This window comes from Stegodyphus dumicola, chromosome X2 (assembly GCF_044657685.1).
Source record: "Stegodyphus dumicola isolate Sdum_Otavi_A_Nest chromosome X2, ASM4465768v1".
Lineage (NCBI taxonomy): Eukaryota > Metazoa > Arthropoda > Arachnida > Araneae > Eresidae > Stegodyphus > Stegodyphus dumicola.
The window spans coordinates 174,860,984-174,883,312 of NC_140781.1; the positions used below are offsets into that span (position 1 = coordinate 174,860,984).

At 33.9% G+C, this 22,329-nt stretch overlaps 1 protein-coding gene across 1 annotated transcript in view; it reads left to right on the top strand.

Annotated features, from left to right (window-relative positions):
• Window positions 1-22,329, top strand: part of LOC118196753 (uncharacterized) — a 135,674-nt gene that overhangs the window by 7,308 nt on the left and 106,037 nt on the right. Inside the window, exon 3 of the mRNA XM_085809101.1 lies at window positions 20,449-20,547. Within this exon, the coding sequence (XP_085665227.1) occupies window positions 20,449-20,547 (99 nt within the window). The remainder of the gene's footprint in view (window positions 1-20,448; window positions 20,548-22,329) is intronic.

The following is a 22,329-nucleotide window of genomic DNA, read 5'->3' on the forward strand; positions in this document are numbered from 1 at the left end:
AATGAAGCATTTATGATCTAAAGAGTATCAAAATTTACCAAAAAAATTAATATTTATTTGTTTACCTTATGAAACATTTCTTTCAATGTAAGTGGTTTAAGTTGCTTCAATTTTTTGTGCTAATGCGTTCACTTTAATTCTGTAGACAGAAATAATCTCTTGTTTAGTTACATTGTTGAAGTCCTCTAACTGGTGTATCGAGAATTCCGACTAACTTGTCAAATTTTTTCGTTTTCAGTAACTTCTGTGTCACTTTCTTCACTATTGGTAGCAGTATTTTCTGGATCTAGAACCATACTAAGGATTTTGCCATTCATTAATTGATTGATAATTGAGGAGCATTGTTATCACAATAAAAAACTTCTTTTAAACTGACCAGAAATGGGAGAGACCCAGGGTTCTTCCAGACCAGTGGCTGGATTTGTGTCCTGATGGCTTCGGTTTCTTGGGTAAATAATCAGACTTCACAGGACTAGAACCATAGATCCATCCTATGGTAGGTGCAGGCTTGGCAGGGACTGTACTGGTGCTGTCTTGTCTGTTGCCTTGGCTGTGGGGGCACTCTCATGTAGATATTAAGTGCTGTGTCAGGGGGGGCGGCTTCCCACACAGTCCTCAGTGTGATGGATTGTGGCTGCGGACTGTTCGGTGGAATGGCGCCTCGCCGACACAGTCGTCTGAGGTTGGATTGTTTATCATTAAAGGCATGCTCTATGGAGTGGCCAGGGAATGAGTGATCCTATTCTTGGTGTTAATCATCTTCATTTATTACAACGTCTCCACATTCCTTTAAAAAATCCGTTAATTGGAAAATTTCACCTTTGTTTTGCGATATCTGAAAAGCTTTTAAAATTTGCAGCTATTATCATCAAATTTGGCTATCATTCACTATACATATTTGGCTATGCATCATGAGCTTGGTGACTAATGACAAGTTGTTCCGTTAAATTTTATCTTGCTTTTATCGCACACTGAGACAATTAAGCCTGAATTGTATTTGTTTATTTATTTATTATGCTTATGTCTATTTCTTGCACATGCTTAAGGCTTATCAGAGTTCTGAATAAATTTCCACATATACTTAAGCCTTATTGAGCGTCGGCACTAGATATCTTACCTCCTGATGCAGCTTCTGTGGGTCCTAAATTCTGCGACCCAGTGCAGTCATACGAGCCCTGGCGCTGGTTCTGGGTTTATGTGAATAACAAATAAGTTATTCTTAATTCAAATAGCCCTAAATGTAATCTTTGGGTCTATAAGTATCATCAACAAAATCTATTTTTAGCATATGGAAAGAAATTTTTGCTAAATTTTTCCTCGTCAACATTTAATAGCGCATTTAACTTAAACCTGTAATCATCGCCAAGCGGAATGTCAATATAAAAGGCTACCACACTCCTTTATTATTCAATTACTAACATAAAAAAATTGTTTAGGCATCACTACTCAAGTCATTACTCAATTTGTCATGTGTTCATAAACATGCGGTGATGAAAGGAAAGTATAATAACGATTCACCAGGTTGGCGTCAGATCAACGATGTAGCTATGTTAAATGTTTTGGTTTGAGATGTGTGCCAAGCAGATATGCAGCAACGGAGCCAAGTTACTGATCATGCAAATGATTGTTTCTTCAATAACAAGGTATTGTGATAAGTGTTGAAGTGAAATTAAGAATTAGGACTCTCCAGATGTTTTATTATGCACAGAGGGGGGGGGGGGGGAATCAATGTGCATGTGTAAAGCTTATGAGAAAAACATTGTTGGTGGTTTTGAGGTGTGGATTTTAGATCATTCTGGATATTTCGGACTTTGTACTGTATCAGTAAATGGCACTGAAAAATGCTTCAAATTTTTTTTAGAAATTACATTTTGCATTTCCAAAGTGTGGCATTATTAGGAAAGTGTTTTCAAAGCTATATTAAGCATAAGGGAGAATTTTAAATTTCAGATTAGATTAGTTACAGGTAATAATATAAAAAAATTTCAAGGTGTGTGGCAATACAAATTTCTGTGAACTGCAAGTAAATGTGAAGTTAGCTGAAAATATAATGACCAAATATGTTGTAGTAATAAAATTTTCACAATATGTGTGTGTGAAATAATGAAAATAGGAGAAGGAATGAATAATGACCACACTTTTTTATTACACAAACAAGAGAAGCGTAGTAAGATTTTTGTTCAGTGGTCAGTGCAGAACTTTGCATTAGGTGATATCATACAATGGAAGCACTACATTTACTTTGTGACAGTACATATCATTTTGAATTATTCTGCAAGCAAGTGAAAAGGGATATTTTATCAGCAGAAAATGATTTTATAAGTGAAGTAGTCCCTTTCCCTCCCAATGAGTTAGACCTTTTTTAGCTACTTCAAGTGTTATTGGAGATGCTAAGGCAATAAAAATTGCATATAATTTTCATAAAATGAATGTATTCATTTTTATGAACATTATTGCTGATTCTTGTTGCCTTACCATCTTTAATCATGTGATGTGTTACTTAACTCAAGGGTCTTAATTCTTAAGTGGTCACAATGTATAAGGGGTGTTCAAATGTAAAGGTACGGAATATTGTAAGAACCAAACCAGTTGAAATTTGAATATGCCGATTTGGAGTGATGTAGAGAGACAACTAAGGACACGAATGTAGTGTCCAATGTGGCTGTGCACAAGCACCCACACATAATGTCAGAGTGAAGCAGGCAGTTGTGTGTTCCATCCAATTGATGTGGCAATGCATGTGATGATATCTTGGTATTTACATTGCAAAATTTGATGACTGAGGAGCAGCAAGATGTTATCAGATTTCTGACTGTGGAAGAGGTTAAACTGCTCAATATTAATCGCCAGATGGTGGCTGTATATGGAGCAGATTGTGTGTCCGAATAGTCAGTGAAAAAGTGGAGTACTAGTTTTTGTGAAGGCTTGGAGTGTTTGAGTGATGACCCGAGATCAGGCCAGGTAAAACTGGTAATCACGGTTAAACTCATTGACAAGGTGAATGACTTAATGAGAATTGACATCGCAAAGGGAAGTGCTTCAACTCGGATAACGAGCTGAGGGACACAGTGGAGGACTGGCTCCTGTCACAGCTACAGGAATTCTGGGAAGACGGAATCCTTTGGCTTGTGAAACGGTAGGATAATTATGCTCAGGTTTTTGGCAATTACTTGTGAATAAAGACTTCAGTATATCTATAGTGTTGTTTTGTACCTTTTCATTTGAACATCCCTACTATGTAGATTCTAACTATTCAGTTTAACTTTGCTTCTTGGGACGTGCTATCGAAGGTCACTGGATGAAGATGAGAAGATACCTTAAAATTCTTCTTTGAAATGACTTGCAACTTTAATTTAATTAGCATTTAATTCTGAAGTTGCAACTAAATCTTTTAATTCAAGTGGACTCTGATTCAGATCGATAGAATAATTATTATAGAGGAATATTAAGTAATTTCTTTTTATTTTATAAATATGTGTGGTCTGTCACTTGAATTAACAACTCTGACTGATATATTTTCGTTTGTTAAGTCCACTAGCATAGCTGCAATTGAAATTCCCCTGGTATATCTAATTTCCTTCATGCAGCTTCTCAAGCACTTTTTCTGTTCCAAGCCAAGTGTAACGAACTTGCATTTAACTATGGCGGCCCGAAGAGCCAACACAAAGCATCCGGTGGTTCAGTTTTTCTAATGCTATTTATTATCCGTTATATTTATATATTTACAACTGTCCTATTGTTAGGCGGACTACCTTCACAGAAATCATGTTGCCTAATCAAAACGATATTTCGTTTCTACTTACATGCATTGCATTACTGCCAAGTAGCGCCCTTTACTTCTCTCTCTACAACACTCTCCACCTGTGAACTCTTTTAAGTTCACACAAACCAAATACAAAATAAACCAGTATTTCTAAATCAAACACGACATTTTAATACCATATAAAAAACATCAAATTGTAAATAACAATTAAGTAATGTTTAAACACATTAAATCAACTTATAAAGTAATTACTAAATAAGAAACATTATACCAAATCAAAATTCGCAATAATCATATAAACTAAACTACATTTAGCAACAAACAATAAAGATACTCTGAAGATTATGTATGTGCAAACAACAAATCAGATTATTACACAGTAACTCTTTACTACTAATTATGCACTTCAAGGTTGTACAGCAATTGTACTGGTCTCTTTAGATTATCTGTTTGAGTTTTTATAAGACAAGAGTGAACCTAACCATCTCTGCCAGGATAAGTTTCTGTTATCTTACCTAGTGTCCACAAATTCCTACGTAAACTGTCGTCATGTACAAGGACTACGTCATTAACATTAAACTGACCAGACACTTTAGTAGGTGGACATAAGTTCACAGATCTTAAAGAAAGCAAGTAATCCTTCCTCCACCCATTCCAAAAGTGGTTTAATAAGGTTTGTTGATGTTTATACCTTTTGATGAAGGAATGTCTAGACCCAATCAAGTCTTCTCTGCACACTCTTGTAACTGGAAGAGAAAGTAAACGTTTACCAATTAAGAAATGAGCAGGAGTTAGCGGTGAGGGTTCTGAAGGGTCATTGTAGACATACACTATGGGCCTTGAATTAATTATGGCTTTGATTTCTATGAAGACTGTTTCTAGCTCATTCAAACAGAGACTAGAACGTCCAACTATTTTCCTTAAATAAGTTTTGATCGTTCTAAAATGCCTCTCCCAGAACCCTCCCCACCATGCTCCCTCTTCCACAATAAACTTCCATGTTATACCGTGGGAAGAAAATAAATTTTGTCCAGATGGATGTTGAATACACTTCCAAATTTTTCGCAACTCGAGATCAGCACATTTGAATGTCTTGGCATTATCTGAATATATCGTTGAGCACAATCCACAACGAGAAATAAACCTGCGAAACGCAAGCATAAAGTTCTTCACACTCATAGAAGGGTCAAGTTCTAGATGTAAAGCTAGAGTTGTAGCACATGTAAACAAAAGCAGATAATGTTTATTCTTGCTGTCCTTTGTAAAGAAAGGACCTTCACAGAAATCATTAGGCGGACTACCTGTTAGGCATAATTCAGCCGTTACAGAAAATGGAGATGATTGAAGAACACGATCAGGTGGTAAAGGAGCGGTTTCCTGTGTAACGGCATGGGCCTTGTATCGTTTACACAAAAAGCACTTACTTAACGTGGATTTGACGAATTGGCGTCCTTTTATGATCCAAAACTTTTCTCTAATATCGGCTAAGGCAGCTTTGACTCCAACATGAAACAATTTGGTATGAGACTCAAAAATTACTAGTTCACTGTATCTATCTTTATAAGGTAACAGCCATAGGTGTTTTTCTTCGAAAGCAAGGTCTGAGAATTGAAGTCTGCCCTTTAAACGCAGAAGTCAATGGGTGGCCAATTCTGGGTTAATTGAGTAAATTGACGATGTCTTTTCTAAGCATTTTTCACTTTATAGATCTAGAATCTCTTTCACAAAGTATTTTCGCTGTGTAACTTTCACTCAATAGAGCTCAGCTCACAAAATCTCAACAGAGCGTAATGGACCTTTGACTTCCACTGAATTTCATTTTATATTGTTTGTAAACCGCATAACATAAGCCGTAATTCGATACACCTTCAGCAGCATGCTGAATTACGTTAACTCTAGTAATGCCGAAGATTCTACGTCTTGAACAGAGACATGAAGAGATGTTTGCATCCTTGCTTCGTTCTGAACGGTCTCCTTGTCGATGTTAGTCTGTTGATTTACTGGCCAAACACTTTCAGGCTGAGAGAGCCAGCTCGGTCTCTGTAACCAAAGGGAACTTCTCACAAGATTAAAGGCATTTTCTCCTCGAGATAAAAGGTTAACAGGATTTTCACTCCCACTGCAGTGAAACCAGCATTCAGGATCCGTGAGTGACTGAATCTCAGAAACTGTTTGATACAAAGGGTTTCCAGTTTTTTGCACATCCCTTTATCCAGTAGATAGTTATTTGGCTATCACTCCAAAGAAACTTTTGATGACACAGTTCAGGAAACAGCTTTGTCAAATACATAGACAATTTGGCGGCTACTAAAGCAGCCATCAACTCCAAACGAGGTAGAGTCATAGTCTTGAGTGGAGCTACGCAACCCTTCGCTGCGATGAAACTGGTGCAAATAATATTTTTTGATTCAGGGTATCTAAAGTATGCTACTGCACCGTACGCTTTAGGGCTAGCATCAGCAAATACATGAAGGCTAACATTAGATTTTTCACTACTACCAAAATATTTTCTCGGAAGAGAAAAATCCTCCAATGCCTTTAATTCAGCTTGCCAGAGACTCCAGTCCTTAACTATTTCTAATGGAAGGGTATCATCCCAGTCCACACTTAATGTCCAAATTTTTTTTAATAGAATTTTCATTTTCATCACAAAGGGTTGAAACACACCAATTGGATCATAAACTTTGGCCACCATTTGGAGAAGTCCTTTTTGTGGTCTCAGCACTGTCATGGGATAAATTTCCTAAAAATTCGCAATTCAACTTGATCTTATCTGCTTCAGAGTTCCAGATCATGCCCAAAAATTTTGACTCTTTTGCTGGTTCAATGTTATAACCCTTTCCAATCCACCAGGAATTAAGTTCCTCAGAATTTGACCTTAATTTTCATCTCAGCGTCTTTAAAAATCTTAACCGCGTCTGAGGATAATCGGCATGCATCTTCAATAGTGTCTGCACCGTAGTATGAATCGTCTACATATAACAAGGAATCTAACATTTCATAACTTTCTGGATTTGCGCTTTTATATTTTTTAATGTGGAATTTTATCATCATCGCTAAAATTGCTGGACTACAGCAAAGTCCGAATGGAAGACGTTTAAACCTTAAAACTTTATATTTTCCCTCACTATTCCCGAACCAAAAAAATTTTAAATATTCCTTTTCCTTTTCTAAGATTCCTATCATTAAAAAGGCCTTAGCTAAATCTCCGCCGAAAGCAATTTCATATTTTCGAAATTTTAAAATTATGTCCAAAACCACGGGGATCAAACTAAATCCAATGTCTAAAAAATCATTTAAGGACTTTACACCTTTAGCTCTAGAAGAGCTTGTGTCGTAAACAATTCTACACCTTGTGGTTTCCTTAGTTTTTATTATTTCCCTGTGTGGCATAAAATACGATGGGTCCGTTATTTCCTGGAATACTTCTCAACTATACCCTCCTTCCTTCAATTACGGATTTATACTGCTGATATATCTCAGGATTTCTAATAAGCCTATTTTTAAGACTTTCAAATCATCTTAATGCTAATCCGAAATTATTTTCTAACTGCTCTGCTTCCGATTTCCATAATAAGCTGACATAGTATCTATTACCTTCTATACATATTTCCTTTTCAAAGTTCTGAATCATTTCCCTCACCTCGTTAGAAATCGCTGAGTCATTGGTAAGGCCCATCAAATTTAAAGTTCACAATGATCTCAATGAATCAGTTACGCAAGAAGAAAGGTTTACCATTGCCGTGTTTTGAGATATTATTTCGCTCTCTTTATCTTGAAGGCCAACTGGAACCCATTCAAACATAGCAGAAATCGCATAAATTTCCTTTCCTAATTGAATCTTTTCCCCCCTTACCATCTTCCAGTAATAATCCACACCTATTAGAATTCCAACGCTTCTTTTACATAAACAAGCGATTTGCAACCAGCACTCATTCATCATTTTTAGTGTTTGTTTTGACGGCGTGATTATATGAGCAGCCGTAATGGCGTCAGTGACAAGACAGCTGATTTTTATTTTGTTCTTTTGCTCGAGTTCTGCCATTATTTCGCGTTAATACGTAAATGTACCCAAGACTGCAAATTATCAAAATTCAAATCAAACATGTTCAAAATTTAATAATAATCATGCTCTTACCTAGGGCATGGTCTGGACACATCCTTCCTTGTGAAGTTCACAAATCCAATCTTTCCGGTAAGATGCGCCGTGTAACGAACCTGCATTTAACTATGGTGGCCTGAAGAGCCAACACAAAGCATCCGTTGGTTCAGTTTTTCTAATGCTATTTATTATCCGTTATATTTACATATTTACAACTGTCCTATTGCTAGGTGGACTACCTTCGCAGAAATCATGTTGCCTAATCAAAACGGTATTTCGTTTTCACTTGCATGCATTGCGCTACTGCCAAGTAGCGCCCTCTACTTCTCTCTTTACAACACCAAGTGCATGGTATTTTTCAGCATGAGAAAAAGGTATGGTGTTTTTCAGAAACATATGTACATATATATGCAAAAGTATATTCATGCAAGCATACGTATATCAGTTAGTGAAGGAATTCGAAAATTGACCAAAAAAGTCAGGGAATTTAAATATTCTTGTCAAAATCTGGAAAAGTCAGGAAATTTCATGTGGTTAACCTCCCCTCCCCCAAAAGTGATTTTTTCACCAACATTGGAAGCAATCGCTTTCTTGGCAAATTATGTGTGTGGTGAGCACCATTCGGGCAGCTAGCGTAGAGCCAATTTTTGCAGCACCAATCAGATTGTTTTTTTAGAAAGGCAAAGCAACTTTCGTTTCTGGTAACCTCGAGAATCGAGAGACTCGCATACGCGTATGCAGTGCATGTTGAACGCAAGAAAATACCTTCCCATTCACATATAAAACAAAATCGGTTTAATCCTAGTATACAGTATACATGAGATTTGGCAACATTTTTATGAGCAGTAAATGAGTCATTTTGGTGTTGGGGGCAATTTTCAAAATCTTGCCAAGGCCATATTAGGATTTTACCAAAAAAATCTTTTATACCTTTTTTTAATAAATGCCTTGCTTGTCATTTTGCAGTAAAATAAAAAATAGTAATCGGTCATCTAGACTAACCATTTAATATATTTAATATCGATATTAGCCAAAATATTGTTGATTGTGGTTATTCAATTTTTAATCTTTAAGTAATTAACTTTATTTTAAAGTTATTAATATCATTTAATGTGGCTTCTTCCTTCTAAATTTATTTATTATAGTTAATAATACTTTCAAATTTCAGGCAATTTTCTCTCGCATACTCCTAAAACTAATTCTAGCAGTATGATAACATACCATAACGAAATTTAAGGCACATATTTTTTGCTTATGTATGCGGCTAAATAAATATAAAATACCTGAATTTATTTTAAAATATCATTAAATATATTTCTTTCGTTTGTCTGAAAAAAAAAGGGGGTAATTTTTAATCCAGATTGGGCAGATTTTAATCTGAATCTTCAGTGGAGAAAACTCCTGTTATAGTTATAACAGTAATGCTTTGGAAATTATATATAATTATGTTTAATTAAATCATTGCAGCCTAGGCACACTCACACACTATTAAGAATAGTGTTTCCTTACATTTTATTAATATATATATATATATGGCAAATTTTTGTGTTTTTAAGTGGTAACATAATTAATTTACTTCTCAGCACAGCCAACACATTCTACGCGGGTAGACTGGAACCTCAGTTCAGATTATATCAAGAGAACATGTAGTCTTTTAGAATCTGGTATAATATCCAGATGTGAAAATGTTGAAGGGTGGGGTTTTTCCTCTTCTCAACACTGGGCTTAGGGTCATTTAACAAATTTTGAATATGAAAACTCTATGAAGAAAGAAAGGGTAATACAGGAAAGAAGCAGACTGGTAAAAGATCAAATTCAGGAATAAAATTGTTTTAATCAGAGGTTTAAGTCTTATCAGGTTAAAAAGTCACAATCAAGTTTAAAAAAAGTTAAGAAGTTTTAATGCATAATTTGGGAAATAAAAAATTTACTTCATTTTGAACAGCAACAGCTATTCTTTTATTTTTGACAGTTGATTGAAATTCACTTGCTGAATTAAATGGTCCGAGCCTGGTAGAATGGTCAATTTCTGATTTCCTTTTAGTAAGGGAATTTGGCTTATCGACCGTTTCAAAGGTAAAAGTAAGAATATTGCTTTAAAATTTTATAAAGGCCTGGAAAAGGAGGTGAATGTTTTCTAGTATTAGGATACTGAAATTCCTCATACATTACTAAATCACCAAGTTTAAAATTACTTTAAAATGAGTCATCTATTTTTATTTTTTTTTACATTATGATCAGATCTTATATGAATAATTTTCCTAATTTCTTCAATTTATAGGTACAAATCTTGATTTTCAATTAAGGGATCATAAGGTAATTTTTCATGCATTGAGTAAGGTGGTGGGAATTTTATTGCAGAATGGGGTGTGTTATTGTATTCTTCAGTAACATGAGGTAGCAATTTTGTCCATGCAGATAAGAATTTAATTTGCATTGTAATCTTGTGGTTAACTCTTTCTACTTTACCATTAGTTCTTGGTCTATTAGTTAACAATTGTGTAACATTATTATTTTGCAGAAAGTGCTTAGATTTTGAAGAGCATTTCTATCATTTAAAATTTTCTTTGGGGCCTATATATTTCTAAATATTTAGGTAGGTACTTCTGTATTTAGCGGCCCCCTAAGATTGAACTGCCAATTAACCGAGGTATCTCGCCAAAATCTGGCTGCATGTTCTTATGCTTCATCACGTAATCATGTATTAGCACCATGTTGCATTTTTACTCTCGCCCTGTGTTTGTATATTATTAATTTTTGGTGAGGTTTTCAAATTTGCAGTGTTTATTTAACCCTTTAAAGGGTACCAGTATATGATATATACCGGAAATTTGTCAATTTTTTAACCTCCTAAAACATGCTAATTTTTCTACATCAGAAGCTGTAATTTTGAGTTTCTAGTGTTTCCTTTTGATTCCAAATGCCTATAAATGCTCAATATTTTAGAGTTATAAAATTAATATACCTCCTTCAAACGTATTGTGTTTGAAGATTCATAAATTCTATTGGAGGGCGGGAAAAAATTCAAAATCTTCAAACATATGATGTACACATGCTGAACCTCTAATATTTACTGCATTTCAATTAAAACTCCTAATTAAAAGATCATATGATTTTAATACTTTTATATAAAATAAACCATTGCCCATACTGAGGGTACCTTGCCAATAGATGGCAGCACCGAGCTTCTCTTTCTCTACTTTGTGGAGTGACAGAATTTATTTATATATTTTTTTATGATGTAATATGATTAATTTATAAGTTGTTTAGGATTCAATATTATGTTCATTGGGGGGGGGGAAGAGAATTTAATGACTCTCTGCTAGAAATGAATAAAAGTATTATTTTTTTAATGCTTTGCTTACTCCAGCTGAGTTTTCATTCATCTCTGTTTAGCTGAAAATTTTATTTCACCACATCACCATTTCTCCTGAGAAAAACTCATTGATTTTAAAATTGTCATCTGACACCAAAACATTGCACAATTATCGGGGTTAAATGGGGCATGCTAACCCAAAAAGACATCTGTTGCTTCATGTTTTCCAAAACCCGAGAATGCAGTGAAAATGAAAAGAGGTGATTGATGCCAAATTTGGTCATATTAGTGGGGTTCTACTAAGATCAAGCAAAAAGGAAGCTCACTGACAAACACGAAAAAATAGGCATGCACTTTAGGTCTTCATCTGGTAATGGAATGGAAAATCTGCTGATTTGAAAGCATGCTTTTATGCTTTAGGGGGTCGCTTTTGTTAATTTTAGGTGAGACTAGGAAACATGAGAAATTTTTCCCCTGGGTAAGGATACAAGTACGCGGTTTTCGAAATAAATTGGTGAAAGAAGGAAAAATATTTCCAAGACCAGTTTTAGACGCAATACATTTATCTTTGGAAGGAAAATATCCACTGGTTCCACAGGACACAAGGGCCTGACAGTAAAAAAAAAAGGAGGTGCTTCGAAGTGTGTTTGTACTTTACCTGTTTTAAAGAGATGTTCTTCCTAGCCAAAATTGCATTTTACTACCTTATTTTTCGAGAAGTTGAAAAGGACCCCTAGGGAACAAGGGGCTGAAAATCGAAATAAGAGCTTTGAGGTGTATCAAATAATAAAATTGTTTTATGGGCTTTCTTCCTAAACAAATTGATATAATACAGTCTATATTTACAAAAAAATTAAAAAGCGCCCCTTATGGTGCCTGATAATGGAAAGTGTGTAGCAGGAGGGAGGGGTCTTGGTATAATAGTAGGAAGCATATTTTTATATATTATCTAAAGCATAAAATGTAATAATTTCAAGAATGTAACTTTAATTTCTCAGCTGAATTGTAATATTTAATTTTTTAATTCTTTATTTTTCAGCTTAGTTACATTTCCTTGTAGCATTATACTAGTTCAGTTAGAGCATGACACGGTTTACTTATGCAGTATTATAGTTGCTAAATTTTTTGATAAAATTATATTAAATTTAAATCACTTTCAAAAGCTTTTTATACATATTTTACATAAGTATGTTCAACTGTGAGGCATCATCAAAGTGCCTAAAAACATAAATTTCATTTCTAAAATTTTAAATTTCTAGAGAAATTTTAGAACTTTTTGACTTTAGACTTACATAACTATATTCAAGCACCCATTTCTGTAGACACCTATCCAAAAGTATGCAAAATAGATTAAAGAAGCAAAAATTGACAAGTGGCAGCTGCATGGAAACAAAATACTTACAGGGGCATCTGCATAAAATATATACTGGCCGTCAAAATTCAGGATTTCACTCTAGGTTTTTTTTTTTTAAGTCTTAAGTGTGTGTTCCTAGGGTCCTGAGTTATAAGTCATGGAAAATTTGGCTCTACCTTTATATGTGCCGTAAGATCACCAAGTGTGGCGATATGTGTTCTGCGCTAGCTATTTTTTGCCACAGTTCTGTGCTGTGGAATGGTTTGGTGGACAATGCTGTTTGTATGGCAACCCTTTTGACTTTGAAACTTAACTTTTTTGCTGCAGTGTCATGCCTGTTTTGAAATGGTCTATGTTGCAATGAGAGACGTGGTGGGAAGGTTTCGGTCATGTATTTTAGATTGTGTGGAAAGTAAATTTAGTATTAAAAGGTACAATGTTGGAGTTGTTAACGAGTCTTTTGTTCATGGGTGTGTTTATGAGGATCGAAGTGTATTTTTGGAATTTATGTGGTACTTTTAAAACGAGGGGCAAAATGCGGAGCTGCTACGAGAACTTGGATGAAGAAGGGCATTTCTAATAGTTCTTGTGTGGATTTGCAGTTCGGAGAAAGGCATGTGATATAGCAAAGTGGTGGCACTTCACAGACGTTGTGTGACTGGCGAAATTTTATTAATGAATGTATTATGGTAAGTGCATTTTATTTTACTGTTTTTATTTTGTAGAATGTTATGTTCATTGTTTTTTTTTACTATGAATTTCTGTTTTTATTGTTGTTTTTGAATTGTTTGTAATTTTAGTTTGTTTTGTTGATTTGTGCGCAATGCCTAGCTTGTGCAATTCTTAGATATTTTTTTAAGTTGAAACAGAACACTATATGCATGGTATTCTTTGAAATTTATTGTTATGTTAATTTATTAAAGTGAGATGTGTGTAGCTCGTAGATTCTTTCGCTGCCTAGATTGTGCAATTCGTAGATGTTTTTTTAAGTTAAAATACATTGCTGTGTACATGGATTCTTGTCAAATATTTTTGGTTAGAAACTTTACGTTTTTGCTATCTAAATTTTTTGGTTTTGTTTTGGATATTTAGCTTAAATTGTGTGTTCAAAACGTGATTTTTGCATGTGTGAAAACCATGTTTTTGGAGACATTTTAGGCTTTAAGTTCGAAATGTAGACAAAAAATTTAGATAGTAATATGGCACCATAGAGATTCTCACCAAAAATGTTTGGCAAGAAATTTGGCGACTTGAGGGCGCACATAAGAGTAGTTCTGAAAATTTTACTAAAATTTGAATTTTTTTATACCTCCCTTAAAAAGGTTAAAAATATATTGCATTTTTTTAAATGTATATGACATTAACAATCTTTAATTTATCAAATAATAAGGTGGATGCCATCATTTCTTCAAGAAAGAGGTCCTAAAATATCCACAGCATACAATTTTATGTGAAAAATGTAACCATTTAGAGGTGCAATGTTAAAAATTCCAAAAAGACCTTTGTGTTGGAAATTGTTGTTCAGAGGCTCATATTCAGAGTAAAGAGTCCATCGATTTAGGACTACACACTTTATTTAAACAAATAACGAATGAAAAAGAGCACACAGCATAGTATATTGCCCTCTCCTTATGTTCGAATGACGGATGAGTCAAGAAAAGAGACCGCTGCACCAACGTAATTAATACACATGCTGATAAGAAAAAGGTTTGCTCACCTTCACCCAACACACCCCTCCTGCGAGCAACATTTTTTCAATACAAAATGAAATACAAACAAACAATATATAACACATTACATTAAGAAATTAAAGAAATGATTTTCAGTGTATACATAAATTTTTCTTCACTGACACTCTTAATAAGAAAATCTGCAATCATATTATCAGTTTGTGAATATTCCAATTTAATGACATTGTCCTTCACTAAATTTTTCATATAAGGGAACTGTAAGTTCATGTATCTATATTTTATAGAAGATCTGGCACAATTCATCCACAGGCTAGCAGCTTGACTATCTGTATTCAAATCCACTACACCATTCAACAATTGCTTACATTTTCATTCTGATAAATTTACAGTCCAAATAATATCCTTACAAATTTCAGAAATAGAAAATAATTCTGCTTTACAAGCAGAGAGACCAACACTTCTTTGCTTACGACATATCCAAGAAATCAATGAATAACCTAATAAAATACTGCCACCAGAAACGAACTTGCCATTTTCTGCGTTTCCCCAGCTAGCATCAGCATATGCATTCAAAAATCCAAAATCATTGCTATGGAAAAGTTTTATTTTTTGTACCTTTTAAATACCTAAATTGTGACAAATAAGTTGTTACAAATGATATGTCGGGACACTTTCTATTCACTAAATATAAAAGTTAATTCCTGATACAAAGTTGTATCAATCTTTTCATTTGTACATTGAAAACCTTTAAATTTTGGTATTTTTATTGCTTTACAATTTTCTAGACTGTTTAATCAATAAGGATTCAGTATATTCTTTTTGAGACAAATGTATACCATTTTCAAGTTTTTCTGTTTACATTCCCAAAAATTTTGAATTAATATTTTCATGTAACTCAAATACTTTTTAATTTTAGAAACAGTATTTCTTCAATATCCCAAGCTCCAAGTTCAGTGCTGTACATCTGTGAATTTTAATTAATGTTATGCCTTCTTGTGATGGACTGAATAATGTAATTTTGTTTCTCTCTCAAATCTAATTCAAAAACCAGTAGAATAATCCCTTCTACCAGGATGACTATTAACACTGTGAGACCTTTTACAACAAAGTCAGGTCAGTGGTTATCCCAGTCGGCACTCGGCCCACGAGCGGCCGAGCGGTAAAGTCGCTGAGCACTGGTAGTTCGATCCGAGGTTCGAATCCCGCAGGCTGGTTGCATGGGCATTTTCGTGATTTTTCCCATGTGTAATGTGTATACGAGCCAGTTTCAATTAGAACAGGGTTCGTATGGTCCTTAAAAGTCCTTAATTTTTTCAAAAATGATTTTTGGTCCTTCAAAGTCCTTAATTTTGGCCAAAATGAATAAACGGTCCTTAATTTTGCTCATTTGACATTTCTTATCATTTCTAATGATTGCCATTCTAAGTGTGAATTACAATTTCTCATGAATATGGAATTGAGCCCACCAGCGGCCGAGCGGTAAAATCGCTGAACACTGGGAGTTCGGTCCGAGGTTCGAATCCCACGAACGGGCTGGCTGCATGGGCGTTTTCAGGGTTTTCCCCATGTGTAACGTGTATATGAGCCAATTTCCCTTAGAAAGTCCTCCACAAAGGCATCCCTCCTCTTAGGCAGATAGCCCTCGAGGCTTTGCCATAATCACACACACACATGAATATGGAATTAAATTACACGGCTCTTAACCAATCTGTTGGCGGATTTGCGTTGCAAACGATAAAAAAAAAACAATTAGCTACCCGTATCAGTGTCTGATTGTCTATTCACCTAGTCTTTCGAAACAGGTGTTATCCATGAATTTAGGCAGATCGTGACGAAAGCGTGAAGCCGGAAGTTCTTTAAGAAGCGAAAGTGGTGATGAAGGTGCTCGAGAAAAAAAAAGGGGGGGATTCTGAAAATATTTGCCAAAATTAGAGCAATCCCAACTTGGAAGCCCACAACCCTTCCGACGCCAATAGGAACAAGATGCCTGGAAAGTGCATTTTCACTAAACTGTGGCTTCATCAAGCTGACTACAAAGACTGGATATGTATGACAATCCTCAAATGTGGTCTTTGTCTGAAACAAATTGAAATTTCTAGAATGGGAGAGTCAGCACTGAAAATTCACATGAAAATTAAGTTTCGTTTTATCATTTCAATTTGTTTTTACACGGTTTTGCTTAGCTCAATTTCTGTGTTTGTTTCAATTAAGCCATAAATTAATTTTTTATCACCTTCTGCGGAGTTTATTCTGTTTTGCACATACTATATGTATGGGATATCGGGATTATGAGTTTATTTCTGCAGCTTGTCTGTTATCGATTTCGCGGGAAATCTGTTGGCTCCATTTCGACTTTAGGTCGCCAAGGACAAATTCGGTAACGCTAGCCGAGAAAAAGTGAAGTTCGGAAATACGTTTTGAAGCTTCAATACATAATTAAGTATTTGGTTTAAACCTATGTTGTTGATAGTAATGCATAATTTTTGCTAATGGTGATGCAATTATTAGTTGAAAATAACTAACTAATTAAAAATTTTTTAATATTTTTAAAGTTGAAAACAACTTATTGAAACTAATTTTCCTGAATTAACTAGACGCAAAATTAACTTTCATGAATTACTAAAGTTATTGGGTAGAAGTTTAACTGAAAATATACTTTCCGTATTATATATATATATTTATACAGTACAAAGTCCGAGGTGTCTCGACTTCGGACTTTGTACTGTATAAATATATATATTTTTGACTTCGGCGATCCCAGATTTGAGATTTTTCCGGATATTAGATCATTTTAAATCTACTAAGATGGCACGTAGAAATTATAAAATTGAAAATATGAAATCGTGATTTATGAAATAATGAAGTATTTATGATTTAAAGAGTATCAAATTTACAAAAGAAAAGAGTTTAATATTTATATGTTTACTTTGTTAAACATTTCTTTCAATGTGAGTTGTTTGATTTGTTTTCTCTGCTAATACTTTAGACTAATACTATAGACATATAATTTCTTGTTCAGTTATTAAGTTCCATTGTTCAAGTCCTGTAATTGCCGTGTCGAGAATTCCGAATAACTTGTCAATCAAAATTTTTTCTCGTTCAGTAACCTCTCTGTTACTTTCTTCACTATCGGTAGCTGTATTTTCTGGATTTAGAACTATACTAGAGATTTCGCCCTCCATTAATTGATTGATGATTGGGCATTTTCATCGCAATGAAAAACTTCTGTTTAACTTCGCTAAATTCTGCCGCCTGGTGCGGCCATGCGAGCTCTGGCGCTGGTTCTGGCTTTATGTGAATAACAAATCAGTTATTCTTAATTCAAATAGCACTAAATATAATCGTTTGTCCTATGAGTATCATTAACAAAATCTATTTTTAGCATAAGGAAAGAAATTTCTGCTAAATCTTCCCTTGTCAACATTTTAGCGCATTAAACTTAAATCTGTAATCGGATAATACTCTATTATTTGGCGTCGCTGCATGATTCATCACTCAAGTTGTCATCCCTTGATAAACATGCGGTGATGAAAGCAAAATACAATAAATAATGATTCGCAATTTCGGCATCAAGGATATAAAATATTAGTTGGTGTAAAATTAACAAATGTTTCGGTTTGAGATATAAATTGTTTGAGATTAATATGAGGTTTGTGATATAAGCAGATACGCAGCTATGGAGTCAAGTTACTAATCACACAAATTTATGCTAAAATAATTATTTCTTCAATAATAAGATATTTTATTTAGCACCAAACTGAGATTAAAAATCGGGATTTCCGGCATGTTTTTTTATGATGAGGAAAAAAATCTAATGCGCGTGTGTAAAGCATACCCCTTCCCTTCAAAAAAGCCCTAAAAAATTGGTTGGTGGTGGCTTTGAGGTCCGGATTTTAGATCATTCCAGAAAATGAGATCAGCAGCAGCTTCTGCAAGAAGTGGAGTTCGTTATTTAAAAGTTCAGTATTTAGAAGAACAAAAATCTTTAACTAAATCTGAAAATTCAAAGAGGAAAAGAAATATTATTGAGGAAGAAATTGATTATATGAAGCAGAAGAAAAAATTTCTTCAAAGGGACATTAAAGATATTAATGAAGAAGTAGATGCTTTAGCAGATGAAGCTGAGACCAGCAGGAACATTGATTTGTTTATCAAAGCAAATGAACTTAGAAGAATAGTTAAAGAAAAGGAAATAGACATAAATAAATTAAATGTTAAAATAGCTGAAAAGATTTCAGATTTAAAAAAAAAAAGCTCAAATGTTTTGTATCTTTTATTGTACAGTTTATTATTCTAGTATCTTTCAAAAAACCAAGGAAATAAATTGTATGTTTACAAATCAGTTATTTTAATCTGCAAAATATTCTTACATTGTGATTATAATAGTAGTTGACTGTGTTTAAATAAATATCAAATAAGTTAAATAATAATCATGTAAATCTCTAAAATGGTGACTGTTATTAGTGTAAAATACACTTATACATGTTTTTCAAGAAATTATGTTCCTAATTTAATGTTATCTACTTCATAACTTGTAGGGAGTTAGTTTAATTTTCAAAATTGTTTTATGGTAAGTATTAAATTGAATTTAATTAATAGTGCATAATACACATTTCTGTTAGTTTCTTAAAGTGAAATTACAAGCATGAAGTCAGTTTGTATGGATAATTGCTTTATTCTATTCATTTTTTTGTTTGCTGATAGGTCCTTAATTTTTTCTTTGATGGTCCTTAAAAGTCCTTAATTTTCATGTAAGGAAATGTATACGAACCCTGTAAAAAGTCCTCCACGAAGGCATCCTTTTCCTTAGGCAGATAGCCCTAGTGTGCTTTGCCATAATTAAATAAACCAAACCAAACCAAACCAAACCCAGGCAGCACTCAGCCAGTATAATAATAATAAACTAATAAGATTCTAGTTAAATTAAAGTTACTTGATGTTAAAACTTACTAGAACACTGAAGCAACTATTTGCTAAGTTCTATTGTATCAGTAAAAACTCAAGAAGGGTAAAAAGACCCTTTTATTCACTCTCAAGAACAGTTAACAGAAGGCCTTTCTTATACTTACAAGTACTGTGTCAACATTTTTTATGGTAACTCAAAAATAAGAATGTAAAACTAAATCTAAATTAAATAATCAGCCGAAGCTGCACAGAGCTATTTAGTGCACAGTTGGCTCTTGGATAATGCCATCGACGTAGATCATCAGGCAATTAATATGCACGGCAGTGAATTAGCAAACTTTAACTAGTAGTGAAACAACGTGGCCGACAGGCAGAACACTCTGTCTGAAGTAACTCAGCCATCAGTTTAAATAGTAGCTTTCTACCGTACTTTGCAACTGAAATCTCATTCTGGCAAGAAAGCGTGGGTTGGAAAATGCATTTAAAGGAAAGGCTGTTTCTAAAATAAAGTTAACTGTTAGAAAAATTAAATAAAACCCTACAAACCTGTAACTGTTTAATTACACATATGTTTCAATTATGTTTGTTAGGTACTTACATATTAACAATGGCACCTGGCAGTTGTTTATGAATGAGAAAGTAAAAATTACTTATTGGATGCAAGTTGGCATTTTTTGCAATTTTTTTAAAACATTTTGAAAATATCAATATTTATCACAAGTTGGCAAATATTATTGTAGCATCTGATTTCGAGAGTATCAGTACTCTTATACCTGAGAACCTCTGTGAACGATAGTAGAAAACAATGTAATGTAACTGCGTAAATAGCGCATTGCTGCTGTCTTATGAGTTAGTTAGAAATAAATGTTTGATAAATAAAAGCTTTCGTGAACTACTCAAGATTTTTTTCAGTTTAAGAAAGCATAAAAGAAAGTCTAAGAAAATATAAAATTTAAATTATGCATTGAACATAAAATTTAGAATACCCAATTAAATGCTAGTATGTTTTACATTAGAATTGAATTAGTTAAGGAACTTGAGCCATGCATTATGAGGTGAATTATTGTCAGTTTGTAGTTTTTTTTTAAATGGGGTCGCCACACTGTGCGAAAAACCTCCTGATTTTTTAATGTTTCAATGTTGCCAACAATTCTGTATATGTCTTATTGTTTGCACATATTTACTTTTCATATATTGTGAATATTATATTTCCCATATTCTTATTTTGCTTATCTTTATATTTACATAATCGTTTCTGCTTTATATAGCCAATCTGATTTTTTAATGTACTTATTTTTAATAACTTTATTATTACAGCTTTATGTAGAAAGTGATGGCATAGCTTATAATCTGCATGTTATCCCAGAATTCTGGCAACCATCCGATGATTTGTATCTGCTTCTGATCTTTCTTGAGGTACAACTTATTTTTATTAGCTTTTATTCAAAATAGTGAGAATAATTACTTGCATAAAAGGCTGTTTTTAATTTTGTTGCTAAAACGTTTAGTTCAGGATATTTTTTTACTTACCTAACGAATATTGTTTGCTTTGTAGTTACTGCATGTTACGCATATAAAAAAGCATGTTTGCTATTTTCCTGCTTTACAAGAACTATTTGTAAATCAGTATCCAATGTTTGATGGACACAGACTAGTAAATTTGGGTCCAAGATCTGATTTGTGATCTAATCTAGAACCAAATTGCATTTGGCTCTAGATTACATCTAAAAGCGAACTGAAGTCATTTTGGCAGTTAGAAATTAGGCGTTTCTGCTTTGTGAGACCACATGTGTTTAAAAATAAGAATGTAAAACTAAATCTAAATTAAATAATCAGCCGAAGCTGCACAGAGCTATTTAGTGCACAGTTGGCTCTTGGATAATGCCATCGACATAGATCATCAGGCAATTAATATGCACGGCAGTGAATTAGCAAACTTTAACTAGTAGTGAAACAACGTGGCCGACAGGCAGAACACTCTGTCTGAAGTAACTCAGCCATCAGTTTAAATAGTAGCTTTCTACCGTACTTTCTAATGTATGCAACTGAAATCTCATTCTGGCAAGAAAGCGTGGGTTGGAAAAAATGCATTTAAAGGAAAGGCTGTTTCTAAAATAAAGTTAACTGTTAGAAAAATTAAATAAAATTAAATGTCATGTTCCAGTTTTCCAATCAGCATCGAGTGCCACTGCGAGCCATCTGGCATGATGAGCACAAAGCAAGATCAAGGCTGTTATTTCGTTCAGCTTCCATGCCGTAAATAATGCATTATACGTAGGTCTCAGTATACAGAGAAAAATTGCAATAAAAGATAGTTATTATTCTTTACATCAGGCTTTTTTTCACTGCACTTTTTCCTCATGATTAGGTCATTATTAATACCTTCAAGAGAAAATTCTTTCTTCTAGATTCACACTTTTTGAACTGAGAACTGATCTCAAGTACAGTTCTTCAAATCTCTGATATAAAATTAAAGCATTACAAATAAGTTAGATATTTTCTAAATAAAATATGTATAACCCAGAGTTGCCAATTGCCAACTATCCCAATTTAAGAAGGATTTTTCCCAATTTCCGACCACTCTCCTGCCAACCTGATTTGCAACAGATTTCTCCCGACTTTCTCTTGTTCTTAAAATTTCTCGCGATTTTTATGTATCTTGGCTTACTACTTTATTACTTACGAGGGAAAAAAAGTGATTTTGGGTGTCACTTCAATTGGCTCTAGATTACATCTGAAAGGGAACTGAAGTCATTTTGGCAGTTAGAAATTACAACGTGTTTCTGCTTTGTGAGACCACATGTGTTTAAAAATGTCATATTCCAGTTCTCCAATCAGCATCGAGTGACACTGCGAGGCATCTGGCATGATGAGAACAAAGCAAGATCAAGGCTGTTATTTCATTCATCTTGTCGCTGAGCGGTGTGAGTGCACATTCTTTTGAGAAATAGTTTAAGAAATTACGATCTTTCTTTTAATTATGTCTGTGAAAATGGTAAAACAATCATGTATATTTTTCAAAAGTCATATACAGATGACTTTTCTTCTATTATTTTTCCTCAAGGAAATTTAATACATCTGTCATTGCAATTTTTCGATTTTGGTCGATGGAAGGGCCGATGTTGTGAAACATGTGCATACATAAGGACAACATGAAGTCTATTGAAAAAAACAAAAAAATTAATTTTTTTGTGGAAA